This window comes from Halichoerus grypus, chromosome X (assembly GCF_964656455.1).
Source record: "Halichoerus grypus chromosome X, mHalGry1.hap1.1, whole genome shotgun sequence".
Classification (NCBI taxonomy): domain Eukaryota; kingdom Metazoa; phylum Chordata; class Mammalia; order Carnivora; family Phocidae; genus Halichoerus; species Halichoerus grypus.
In genome coordinates this window covers 37569060-37583072 of record NC_135727.1, presented here as the reverse complement: position 1 = coordinate 37583072, position 14013 = coordinate 37569060, and the positions used below count along the sequence as shown (strand labels likewise).

The 14013-nt window shown below is 44.0% G+C and overlaps 1 protein-coding gene across 16 annotated transcripts in view; it reads left to right on the top strand.

Annotated features, from left to right (window-relative positions):
* PAK3 (p21 (RAC1) activated kinase 3) overlaps nt 1-14013 on the top strand; it is a 252951-nt gene that overhangs the window by 148615 nt on the left and 90323 nt on the right. For 12 of the 16 annotated variants that reach the window (XM_078064981.1, XM_078064986.1, XM_078064983.1 and 9 more), the window contains 2 exons: nt 2529-2681; nt 11996-12197. In XM_078064981.1, coding sequence (XP_077921107.1) covers nt 2529-2681; nt 11996-12197 — 355 coding nt within the window. Of the gene's footprint in view, nt 1-2528; nt 2682-11104; nt 11189-11995; nt 12198-14013 lie in introns of all 16 variants that reach the window. The other 4 variants (XM_078064993.1, XM_078064992.1, XM_078064995.1 and 1 more) reach the window with 3 other exon arrangements.

Here is a 14013-nt window from a genome sequence, read left to right as displayed (position 1 = left end):
CACATGTATCAGACCATCACATGGGATGCCTCAAGTGTATACAATTTTTATTTGTCAGTTATACCTCAGGAAAGCTGGAAAAACCCCAAAGACTTAAAGAAAAAAAAAAGAATTTGGCCTCCCACATTCTTTTGGTCCTTTTGGGATAGAGTTGTATTTCCATTCACGATTCTGAGACCAGTTAATCCCACCAGGCCTAACATCCCTGCTGTCTTCGGCCAATGCCCAAAACAGAGGCCCCTCTTGAAATGTCCCTCCTACTGTCTTTCTAGTTCCCTGGTACCTGTGCTTGCTTTCTCCTCTGGCTCACCCGCTCAGTAGTGTTTCTTCCAAATTATTTCCACATTGCTACCTGGAACATTCCACCCTGTGGTGGAAAAATTCCCCGAGTCTTCAGCCTTGGACATCTGCCACCTTGTCACCCAAGTAAAAATTCTGTGGTTCTAATTATTTCTAATCTCCTCTGGGCCCTAACACATAATGTTCCTTGTGCCTGAGACATGTCCTCGCCACAGTGTGGTTACTTGTTCTGCCGAATTCAGCTCAAATGTACTTCCTTTGTGAAGCTGCCTTCATGCTGTGGAGAGTCCCTTACTCTGTCCTTCAGTAGCAACCTGTTGCCATCCTTGTACCGAGCTGTCATGGCCCACACCCATTGCACTTTAAATCTCTTCAAGGGCAGACTGTACCTTGTTCATGGCTTGCCCTAGAACCTAGTGAACTCCTACTCATCCTTCAATACCCTGCTCAAGTGCTGTATCCTCTGACTTCGCTGGGCAGTATTAGTTACCCTTCCTGCACTGTACTTCCAAAGCATCCTCTGCCTACTTGGGCACATACCAGATAGATGCTTTGTCAATGCTGAATGAATGAATTTATTTCTGAAGATTCAGTGATTTCCTCAAGATCACAGAATGATCCAGAAGTAGAACTGGAATGAGCTATTCTTCTTTTGTTGGAGAGAATTCTTTTGGGTATATAAAAGAGTAGCTAAGAATCAACCCCTGAAATTAAAACTGCACAACAGAATGCAACTTCGTTCTGAAATGAACTATGAAAGGAAGGATTTTCTTTTTCCAAGTATTATCTTCCTAATGCATTCCCCAAAAGAGGTCTGTTCTGCTCATATATGGTTACCGTTCTAGAAGATGCTTTGTATCAGACCATACTGACCTATTCTTCCATAATTCATTAGGAGCCAGTGACTTGGCTTTTTTAAAGTCTCATACAGGTTCCTTTTTCCAGAGGTTTGAGATCTGTTCTTTCTTACATAGCCCCAGACTCATTTAGTTCAGCAGAAACAGGGGCCTAAAGCTAAGAAGGCTACTCTAGCATGCTTGGAGTATTTGTTGCTTGGAATATACTATTGAATAATGGCCCACACCAACCTCATGCTTTTCACTTTTCACATCCTGGTGAACTCCTCCTCATCCTTCAATACCCTGCTCAAGTGCTGTATCCTCTGACCCCTCTGGGGACATATTATCCTCCCTGCTGTGTCCCTCCAAAGCTTCCTATGCCGAGGGTCTCATTGCATTGTATTTCCTACTGGGTATGTCTGTCATCCTCACTAGACTGTGAGCTCTTTGAAGACAGGGACTGCTCTTCATCTCTGTATGCCCTCTGTACCTGACCCAGCACCGGGGGCCTATGGGTGTTGGGGGCATGGGGATGAAAGGCAAGGCAATGATGTTCTTTGGAACAATATCCAATACTTCCCTTATGTACGGACGTATGATTATTGGCCCTGATTTCTCATCTAGTAAGATAACAGCAGTCAGAGAGTCTTGCCCTCCTGTGAACTGTTGCAGTCCCTCCTTTTTTTAGCACCCTTCGTTTTGCAATACACATACCCTGACTTGTTTTGTAGTTGAGTTTTTATCTGTATATTTAATAAACATTTTATATATATATATATATATATATATATATATATATATATATAATGTGCAGCTAGAGGTGAAACCCACTGCTCAAGCCTATAATCTCACTTCCAGTGCCTAGCACGGCACCTGACACAGAAGCTTAAATCATTATTTGTTGTTTGAGTACGTATGAATGGAGACACAGATGGGTTACTTAAGAGACATATTCTTAGAGTTACTATCAGACCCCTTAAAAGGTAGTAGGTTTCTGTTTTGGTCTCAGGATTCTTTGAAGCAAGAGTCAACCAGAAATCAACATGAAGAACCCATGCGGTTGGTTTCTTTTTCTAGAAAAAGCAATGTTAGGCTGACGGAAGATCTTTTCTTGTCCTCTCTTTATACAGCCATATAACCTGTAGCCCCTCATTCTTAAGCAGGGCACAAGAGGATAGGGCATGCCTAGGCAACCCGCGAAAGGCCCGAAGCAGCTGGTGGTTGGCTCACATGACCGTGGGTGCAGACAGTGTATTAGGCTCAGTCTTAAAGCAGAAAGAGCACTCTGAGATGGACATTGTCTGATGCAGAGTTATAATACAGAGTTATAGAATTTATTGTGAACACCGGCTTTCCTCTCCTTGTTCCTACCTGGGTTTTTTGGTCCAGATGTCTGCCAGGCCACAGTCCAGGCTCCACAGGAGAAATTTAGAACCTACCGATGGGTCCCCCCTCAGGCCTGCTGACTCCAGCTCCTGGCACCAAACCCGGCTTCTGCTTTATCTACAGTTCTCCTGCTGGGACACCGTATCTTCCCTTGAGGTGAGGGCTGGGCCCTGTGATCTCAACCCAGGGGCTTCCCAGGGCCGCAGAAAGTCTTACGCCCAGGGCAGTCTTCCCGTCCTGTGTGTGTGTGAGCACTGGGGAAGCAAAGCCGACTGCGTGCTGGAGGGCGGATCTGCTCTCGCATGAACCCCTGGTGAGCCATGTCTTCTGTAAGTGGACTGTAGCAGCTGCCCCAGGCAGTGGAGTAATCCGTGGCAAGGGGAACAGACCGCTTGGTAGATCCAACAACTGGCAAATGAAGAACTTGTGTAAGTTGGGAAAATCAGCATGCTCCGTTGTGAGGTCATCCTTCAGATCAGGCTTTCGGATTCTCGAGGGATTTCTCTGAGTGGGGTATGATCTTTTTGTGGACCCATGGCCAGTTTGATGAAGACCAAAATATTGTCTTTGGCCGGGGGAGGAGACAGGGGATTCCAACCACCAAGGCTCTGGCCAACTGAATCTCAATCTCCGACCATCTGTGAAGTGGGATAGATGGAAAGTAGGTCTTGTCATGTCCTTTAGTATTGGAGGGAAGCCTTTTTTTTTTTTTTTTTTTTAAATAGATAGTATTTCCTCTTCTTTAACCATAGCCCCCAAATAAGATGCTGAGATACACACGCAACTCTCTCCAAATGTGGACATGGAAACTTAGGTCAAGGGCAGAAGCCTGAGAAAGAGTGGCTGCATTTTATGCCAGCTCACCTTCTTTGACCTCCAGTTCTGACAAGATGCCATTCATTCGTTCGTTCGTTCATTTGGGTGAAATATGAGCTTTGCAAATCGATCTAAATTCCTGCTTTAGAAATGATACAAAGGTCTCCGTCGACCCCGTGTTATCTCCACTCTTCCAACCTGCAGCGGCCACCTTCTTGCAGAAGACCGATTTGGGGACAGAGTAACTGAGAACAGAGCAAGGACCTAGGATGGTGAGCCGCGGCACATGGGTTGGAAAACCGCATTCAGGCATCTGTTTGGTGTACAGAAAGCCTTAACAAATTTGGGAATTGAATTTTGAGGCCTGAATTTGAGGAAATTTGTGGCTTTTTCACTGGAGTGGATCAGGGCAGGGTGTAATTATCACCCATGCATAGTAACAGAGGGCAGCTAAAACCCCAGAGACTCAAGACATTGGCTTACCATATCCTGCTCACTGGGGCTGTCCGTCTGCATCTAATTTTTCCCATCTGAATGCCTCCAAGGATACCACATTCTGTTTTGAGAATTAGGAAATGTTTTATTGCTAGGCTTTGCTTCCCTTTTCCTTTTCCCACACATTTCTTAAAGGCATCTTTGAAGGTAATCAGCCTTGGGTGGTGGTTGTTTTGTTTTGTTTTGTTTTTATGCTAAAGAAATAGTCTACCTCTGTTCTTTATGCATCCTATTTTCTCTTCTCAGAAGCATCAGTGTTGTAAGTGTAAAAGCTGAAACCTGTAATAATGCATCAGTTTGCAAGTATAAATACACATCCCATGATCATTAGCATTTTCTTTTTTTTTTAGATTTTTTATTTATTTATTTGACAGAGAGAGAGAGAGAGATCACAAGTAGGCAGACAGGCAGGCAGAGGGAGAGGGAGAAGCAGGCTCCCCGCTGAGCAGGGAGTCGGACGCAGGGCTCAATCCCAGGACCCCAGGATCATGACCTGAGCCGAAGGCAGATGCTTAACGACTGAGCCACCCAGGTGCCCCTCATTAGCATTTTCTTGGCATTAGCTCATGGCAACATACACGATGCATATTAAAGTGTGGCGCTGCGTACATGTAGAAGCTTAAGAAGTCATTCGAATAAGGACTATTGGTTCCACATAATATGTGCGGTATATGAGGTCTGGATGCTGGGGTCTACCTATTGATTTCCTTATTTGCAGCCTGTCTTTGAAATTTGCAACTATAATAGGCTGGCTTATTGGATTTAATGAATGTCAGGTTCCTGCCGCAAACAATGGAAGTCACTCATTAAAGACGTTAGCCGAGAACAGGACTACCGCCGACCTGACCTCATTTGCGTGTGTGTCTGAGAGCGAACACGGATGTGTTCTGTGTGACCGTGCCCGTGTGTATGTCGGTAGCGGGCTATCTCTTGCGGGGTCTAAGATCGAAACCAGGCGGCTGGAAAAAGAGCTAGTGCCTCCCTTGCTTGTCCGGCTGCTTCTGCAAATAGGCCTAACAAGTAGCTCCGTTCCTCCTGATCAAATGATCTTAGGAATGGCTTCCCTTCATTACCCACTGTAATGGTATCTCCCAGGCGAGGCTTCTCTGAAACAGCACACCCCTGTCTCTGATAGCAGAGTTCCCTTGGTGAGTGCCCCAGAACAGACAAGCTCCAAAACAAGGCCGTCTAAGAATTGGTTCTACTGGCCAAAGCAACCTGTTGGAGTTCTGTCAGCTAATCACCTAGCCTTGGGCTGTTGGATGAGAACAGCCGGTGAAACCGGTAAGTACCGGCCCCCAGCGGGTTTAAATGAGAAAGCTAGAACTGTCATGTGAGTATATGGGGACGATAGAAGTGTATATATGAGGGGTATGTGTGTGGGGCTGGTTTACTTGGCTACACTTTGCGTGGTTGTCCTGGAAGGGAAATTGAGGAGCGTTTGAGATTCTCATCTCCCCTCTTGCACTTTGTGACCCTGGGCAAGTCAACCTCGGTGCTCTGTAAATTCCTCGTGGTGAAGATGGGGCTGGTACTCCCTTCTTCACATGGTGGTGTTCAGTTCAAGTGAGGGTAGAAGCTCTTGGGATGTTACAAATTTGCGGAGTAAAAAAAAAAAAAAAAATGAGGTGTTGATCATCAGCTGGTAGCTGACTTCTACGCCGTGCCCAGTGGCTTGGCAGTTGGACTACTGCCGGTTTTTCCAAACATGGCTTCTTGGCTCAGACCTGCTTTGAGTGGGCATACGGGCTTTTGCAACATGATGAAAAACATACTCAGCACTGTGATAAATACACAGAATGTATAGAGTTCTGGTTACTACTGCACGTGTGTATTTAATGCCGGCTAGGAACAAGGCACTGAACGAGGCAGTGTGAAAGCATACAGTTAGGACTGGGGGGTCCTTACCCTCAAGGAGCTTATGATCTAGTGGGGGAAATGGCATGTATAAGGACTATGCGCACTTCGAGACAAGGTGACGGATCTGCCAAGTTAGGCCCATCTGGCTGCCTGTCCTTGGTGGTTGGGCTGTCCCTCGTCCACTTAGCTTGGGAATGAGAGGAGTGTGGGTTCGGAGCTGCTGGGAGACTCAGACCTGGCTCATTCTCCCTGTCAAATTAGGCGAATGTTCTTTCCCTCCTCTTTGACATCTTAGCATACTATGGGAATTAATCTCTGAAAAGCTGCTAGAAATCTTCAGATGCAGGTTGCTGTCAAAATGCAAAGCAGTATCTTCCATATTATAATACACTGCCCCCTTTGTGAAAGACTTGGTGATTGTTCTTCGTTTTTCTGGCAATTAAAAGCAGTCCCCTACATCTTCTTGCATTGTCAGTCATAAGCTGGTTGGTTCAGTTGCCAATGATGTGTCCAGGATGAGTGGGTTTCGTATTAGCGTAGGCTAGTTAGCAAAGCATACCTGGAAGGTCAGCGAGCCATCTTGAAAATGAGTGCTTTTGTTTACAAGGGAGCCAAGAAAGGAGCCAGCAGGTAGCTCTTGGATCCTTTTTCCCCACCACCAAAGTATAATTCAGTGTGTCCATCGTTCTCCTGGTAGGCGAAAGCAGCAACCTCATCCTCAAATACGAAGAACAGCCCAGCACTGATACCATTGTCTCAGGAGACACTTTGGCTGACTTTAAATCTGTATTTACATAATATCTCCAAGTCTGGAGGCTGTCATTAAAAGCTCAATTATTTCTTGGTCTATAGAGCTAGCGCTTGTTAATCAAGGTCTCCCAAGTTCTAGAAATTTGAAATACTCTCCTATGTTGTTACATGTTTTAGCATAGAGCTCCATGACTTGTTTACTCTATTTTTGAGACCCTAAAATCCATCTCCTTTCATATGTGCTCTTGTCAGTTTGGCTGCCATCTGATCAGCTTGAGGTGTCTTGCAACCCTATTCTTCATGTAGTATCTCAGAAACATTAGGAAGTTCCCCCTAGGCTACATCTCATTTCTATGTTAAATCCTCTAGTTTGATATGAAGAGGGTGTTAAGTGATATTGGTGTGCTCACCGATCTGTAGTAATAGCCTCGTGTGGCTGGTGGTTTGGGAGTTCTACCTCGATTTTGAAAGCAGACAGAATGATACAGACATGTGGGTTGTCTCTGATGGCACCAGATTGGATGAAAACATTTCTTTCAGTTGCTTGTGACTTAATAGGAGGCCTTGAAAATTGTAGGGCCAGTGTTGCTGGATTCTCACCCTTCACACACCTGGGCAGAACACCCGTGGCAAATGGGCACGACGGGCATTTTTGATTGTATCCAATTCAACACCGGTGCCGTAGTATGAATTTTGGCCACACTAGCTACAGTTGATCATCTGTCTTTCCTCTTGACTCCTGCAACATGCAAGTTGGTGGCTTTCTCTTTGAATCTACTGAGGGTTCACTGAGTGTCTGGTGTCTCACTGCACTGATTAAGAGAATGCATTTTTGAGGAATGAGAGTTTAGCCATAGAGCTTGATTAAAGTTTTCCTCTAAAATGCTTTGCACCAAATCTTTGTGTTAAAACACAAGTCAGAGGCGCCTGGGTAGCTCAGTCAATTAAGCGTCCGCCTTCGGCTCAGGTTATGATCCCGGGGTCCTGGGATCGAGCCCCACATCGGGCTCCCTGCTCAGTGGGGAGTCTGCTTCTCCCTCTCCCTCTTGCCCTTCCCACTGCTCCTGCTTGCTCTCTCCCTCATGCTCTCTTTGTCTCTCTCTCAAATAACTAAAATCTTTAAAAAAAATAAAAAATAAATAAAACGCAAGTCAGTGAAAGGCTGTGTGGTGTGTGTGTGTGTGTGTGTGTGTGTGTGTATGTGTGACTGTGTGCACACGCCTGCCCTCACACTTGGGGGTGAGATTGGGTGGAGTGTGGAGTAAAGAGAGAAAAAAAGCTAAGGAGGAAGGGGAAGAGAGAAGTAATCGTTCCTAGTACTCTGAAGAAAGGGGTGTCCAGACTCCTTGGTTATCCTGAAACAAGAGGCTTATTTCTTGTTGCTGATGAATTTCAATTATAATTACAGACCATCGGTAAGCCACATTAAGTCCCAAGGGCTGGATCAAAAATATACTATACACCATCTGCAGGAGCCACTTGAATTCTCTCTGAAAAACCTAGTAGCCAAGTAGTAAATCAAGTTGTGAGCAGATATAAACTGTTGCTGGTTATCCATTAAAGTTAGCTCTTTCTCCACAATGCTAAGGGCCATGTTCTAAAAGTGGAATGAATGGGCTGGGGCTAGCTCCAGTGTGCCACTCACTTGCCAGTTTCTGTTCTGTTGCAGAAGTGAACGACAACAGTTAAACTTTAAAGATAAACAGTTTTTTGATTGGGTTCCTAGAGAATAATGGCGCTTTTGTATAATTCTTGAAATAGAGCCTACAGCCGCCCCGAACAAAATAGTCTCTTTCAAGATCTTGGAAATAATGACATCATAGGCAGATTGAACCAGCAATCCATTAATAGTATCCTTTGTAGAAAGCTGTCTCAGGGGAGGGACCTGGATTAGTAAATTGGCATTGTTTACAAACATAACATAATAGAATCCCCCGTTCTTCTACGTTTCTGGAATAATCGGAGACACTTCCCACTTGGGAAACATACATATTAACAGCTGAGCTTCCTTACCGGCCCATACCCCTTTTCCATCGGTCTTCTGAAAGCATGCTTTGAAGCGCTTGCTTTGAAGGTGAGTTAAAGATAACAAGAGCCTCCTGCACTATTCTTTTGTCACCAAATCAGAATTCTCTGGAATGATTAGGAGATGAAGGTTGGTTGTGCCTGGTAAAGGGTAATAAAGAACTGAAGTAATATCAGGACAACTCAAGCAAAACCAAATCTGAAATGTCTAGGTAAAACTGAACGATGATTTGCTTCATGCTGCACATTTTCAGTGTGGAACTAGACAAGGTTTCCTCAGTTTCTTTTCCATCTCTGTGAAAGGTGTATTCTGGCTCCTCTTACAATCCCCAGATGAGGTGACTAGAGTAAAAACAATTCCAGTTTGCTGGGCAGTAGGAAGGTGTGCCATATAAGCTGGGTCCTTCACAAATGCCTGTGTTATGGACCACGGCAAGCATGTGGTGGTGAAATTTTGGTCAGGGATTTCGAGTGTAACATAGGGAGTATAGTTGGGCTTTTCTATCCCAAGTACCCCCTTTTTCCCCAGCCTAGAACATACCTGGTCAAATAAGGTCAGAATAATCAGGCAGCTTGAAAAGAAGCAGGGCATCTACCAGTTGAGTCTCTAGCCAGAGAGAGAGTAATTAGGAACCAAAACACCCCTCCGTTAGCCACACCTAATTATCAAGAACAAAGGAGCCTAGTATTTTGAATTACGTAGGTGTACTAGAACCCTGACCGACCCAGACTCTCGCTTGCCTTGTTACGTAAGGTCAGCTTCGTATATCATATTAAAGAGGCCATGCCTGTTTCTCTGACTTTTGTCATCTTAAGTTATGTAATATGTCATCAGAAAATATGTATCATCCAGCTCTCCCCCCCCCCCCCACCGTGAGATACATTTTTCAGGAACCTAGCTTCTAGGTATTTCTATTTAAATCCTCAGGTGGTTGTTTTTTTTTTGTTTTTTTTTTTTTTTTTTTGCAATGGCTTTCAAATTTCATTATTTTTACCAAGCTATATTTTGTGTATCTGAGCTTTATGTAATAATCACCCCATACTCAAGCACTATTTTTAAAGCCCCAAAAGTAAAACAAACAAAAAAAACACACAAAAAAATTAGTGCTTTCTGTGGCAAATTCTTCTCAGTGACTAAATGAAAACCATGAACCCATCCACTACAGAATAATGCTGCTGGTGAAGTCAGTGTTAAACTCACTTTTCTTCTGGAGAAACAATGAATTTAGAAGGACCAAATTTAAAATGCAAAAGAGAATGCAGACCCATTAGCACTGGCTTCATAGATTACTCAAAACATTTACTAGTACCAGTGGTATCTGTGAGTGTACTCTATCCTTAAAATCACAGTTTTTCACTTTATCTTGTGCTGGGTTTCACCTAAATAGGAAAATGCGAGGTTAATCAAGTTGTCATTGGTGACCAAACTTTTATTACTGAGTGTTTCCCCTAGCGTGATTACTGAAAAAGCTACAGAATGGGTCTTAAATTCATTAAGATAATGTAAGACGTGACAACCGCATGGGTTCTTCTTATTGATTTCTAGTTGACTCTTGCTTCAAAGAATTCTGAGACTGAAACAGAAACCTACTATCCTTTAAGGGGTCCAATAGTAACTCTAAGAATATGTCTCTTAAGTAACCCATCTGTGTCTCCATTCATACGTACTCAAACAACAAATAATGATTTAAGCTTCTGTGTCAGGTGCCGTGCTAGGCACTGGAAGTGAGATTATAGGCTTGAGCAGTGGGTTTCATCTCTGGCTGCACATGTATACATATATACATACATATATATATATATATATATAATGTTTATTAAATATACAGATAAAAATGCAACTACAAAACAAGTCAGGGTATGTGTATTGCAAAACGAAGGGTGCTAAAAAAAGGAGGGACTGCAACAGTTCACAGGAGGGCAAGACTCTCTGACTGCTGTTATCCTACTAGATGAGAAATCAGGGCCAATAATCACACGTCCGTACATAAGGGAAGTATTGGATATTGTTCCAAAGAACATCATTGCCTTGCTTTTCATCCCCATGCCCCCAAAAGAAAAGAGATCTCTTGCCCAGATTAAGATCAAGCCGGTCATTGTTAGTTGGCAGTCACCTGTGCAGATCGAGAAACTATTAATTGGTACTCACCTATTCTTGAATACTTAAATTGGAGAAAATTTGGGACATAGTAAAATTTTGAAAATCTTCCACATCACATGATGTAAGAGTTCATTACTGCGAATAGTAAACACATTGTAACCACTAAAGAGGTAAAAATAATTATGACAGATTATTTCTCATTACAGCAGGTAACGAGGAGACCCTGGTTGTTGCTGTACTTAAGTTTGTTTATAGTAAATGTTGTTGGAATAAAGTGATCTGCTAAGTCGTTTTTGGAGAGCTCTTATGCTCCTAAATTAGCGCCAGTTAATACTTGATGAATTTACATAGATCCTGTTGCACTGGGATTTCATTTGCCTTGTGTTCAAACTGGAGATTCACTTGGAAGATACTCTTAAGACGTGACTTGAGATCGCAAGCCTCCGTTGGGGTCCTAGTGGAGGGACTTGAATTAGAATAGGAAAACAGTTGGAAGCGGGAACATTTCCTCGGGGAGTCCATGCTTTTCCAGGTCACTTTACCTTCCAGTGGGATGAAACCTGAACGTATTCGGCCCTAAGCAGAAGATACTAACGAGTAATGAATTTAAGAGCAGGTAAGTTGCTGAAACCCTGACTGGTTCTTTCAACCCTGTTACCCAGGCCATCTCCCTCATTCCCCGGTTCAGGGCATAAAACATGACAGGGAGGAAGGGTATGATGTCTCCTCAGGAACTGCTCCTCTCCTTGGAGCTAGCTCCTCTTTGCTCGTGGGGACATCTGGCTCAGCTTTATATTCTACCCACTACCTGAAAATGGGGCATTGTTTCCCCGTCGCTACATCCGGAGTCTGCTGCAGCTGTCAGGCCTACTAGATTATGCCCCAGTTCTTTCTCATAAGACAGTAGAGTGTGTTCTGTGCGTCAGGTACACACAGGTAAGAATCCGGCGCCCGTGGCATCCCAGTGTCAAAGCAGCTAACAAATCCTTGTTTGGGGCCATTAAAAATCAACAGCCAAACCCGTGTCGACCCCAGACTTTGAGGAGGTTGTGCTTCCCGAGCATCACCAAAAATCAGGGTAGAGTTTTTAAAGAAGGTTGTAAATTGTTCATTAGAAGGTTGTGAGCGGACAGCAGAAAATAGAAAGGGACTTTCTGTGTTTGTGTCTATGTATTGAAAAGCCATTAATTATTGCCTTCATTTTCCTCTTTGGGAAATGGCGTCATTGGTCTTTAGGGAGACAGGTCCCTCCCCTCTAGAAAAGAAACCTCCGCAAAAGGTCATCACAAAACCTGAGACCACGCAAGACCAACGCTTTTGCGTCTAAGACGGCAGAATCCCCATTTTACCGGATTGGTTTTTGTTTGTTTTTTTTTTAAGGCCGCTTCTTTCTCAATTCCTGTTTTCTCCTCCTGTTCTGTAGGAGCTGTGCAATCAGTTGTCCCTGAAAATGTCTGACAGTCTGGATAATGAAGAGAAACCCCCAGCCCCACCGCTGAGAATGAACAGTAACAACCGAGATTCTTCAGCACTCAACCACAGTTCCAAACCACTTCCCATGGCCCCTGAAGAGAAGAATAAGAAAGCCAGGCTTCGCTCTATCTTCCCAGGAGGAGGGGATAAAAGTAAAGTATCAGTGGCCGGGCATTGAAAAGGGGCTAGTTTTCTTTCTTTCATTGTCACTTTCTTTCTTGGGTAGTCATTTCTGGAGCATTGGCTGTGCGGGGCCTGCCTGACCTTTCTGTGTACATCTTCAGAGGTTGCGTTTTGTCAGAGGATAATGTGTGATTGACTTAACTGCGGGTTTACAGAAAATTCACTTAGGCCGTGTTTGCCCTTTCATGGTGTTCGACCAAGGGAAGTCATAGCAACAGCACTGTCTTAAATATATGAATAGTGACTTTCTTTCCCATAACTTAGAGGGGAATTTACAGTAATCCCTTTCTAACTGTAAGTTGATCTTATTGGAGATTTGAGTATAGGTGGATTTACTTCTGTATACCTTTCTGACAATGGTGAAAATTCTGAATTGCGTATACGGGAGTCAGTCCAAGTCGTCACGTGATTGTCTCTCTGGCTTTATCACGAGGTGGGGAGACCCTTCTGAGTCCTTTGTTCTCTCTCTCATTCCTCCACCATCAGCCCCATTTGCACTGAGCATCCCAACAATATATTAACATTTATCCATGTGTTATTCATAAAACCATTTGTGATACTGAGGGGCTAGAGAATCTCTAGTAAATAGGGGTCAGGTTGCATTAATTAGCGTAAACTTAAACATGGCTTCTATAAATGTGACTGTTGAGGCAGAAGAGAGTGAAGCAAGACCAGAGCAAGCTGCCAAAAAGGCAAGAAAAGGGGTGTCTTTAGAAAGGAGACGTTCACCATCCGCTCCTTCGAGGTAAAACAAATAGCTTTGCAGGTCACTTACATGGTGGGAATGAGTCCCACAATTCGTACCATAAGGAAAGCCAACACTTATTAGGACCAGGATTGCCTCTTGGTACGCCTCTGTCACCTAAGAGGCGCTTTATCCCTGGTGACCCGGATGGAAACGATGGAAATGTTAAACCCTTGCATGTGAAGACAAGCAAAAGAACAACAAAGCACTTTCCACGCAAGGGTCTGCGAATGTGCACGAGGGATGGCCAAAGATGTGTTTTCAGACACCGAAGTGGGTCCCAGAAAAAAAAAACCCTGCCGAGAGCAAGGGATGCTTTGAGAACTTTCAGGTGCACCATGCCCGGGAGACCAAGTCCTCGGTGAGCGTGGTGCAGAAGAAAGAACCACTGTGTTGTATCTGCCCCAAGTGCAGGAAGCAACTGAAGCAGGAGATTATGTGGCTGCCCGAATCTTCGCTGCTGTTGAGACCACCATGCTTTGGAAACCTTTGAATAATCCTACTTGCCCTTTTGAAGAAAAAGAGCCAACCAATGCCGACACGAGTTCAGCAAAAACAGAGAGGCCGACATTTCTGTTTTGTGCCAACACCTGGGGTGACCTCATTGCGAAACCATTGCTGCCTGACACAAAACTATGCCCAAATCTTCTCAGGGGAAACAAAAAGCCAAGCCAAGTTTCTGGTGTATTGGCACACAAACAGAAAAGTCTGGATAACTCCTCTCCTTAAGGAATGGTTTGAGCAGTGATTTCTCGTGGAAGTTCAGGATGAAAAAAAAAAAATCTTGAATTCAAAGTCCTGCTGATTCTTCCCAGTCCTTATAAAGACAACCTTAACAGATCCTTGAGCCCTTAGATCATTGCATGATCCAGCCATTCAAGAGGACTTATGCCAAACTAATGCATACCTTTGTTGTTCAGAATCTCAAAGGCTCCTCTGTCTGAAGATCCTAATGCATGGGGTTCTGACACTATGAAGTGTAGTATCTGTTCTTATCAGTTTAATGTTGTCTTCTTAATAAAAGAAGCATTAGCTAGTTT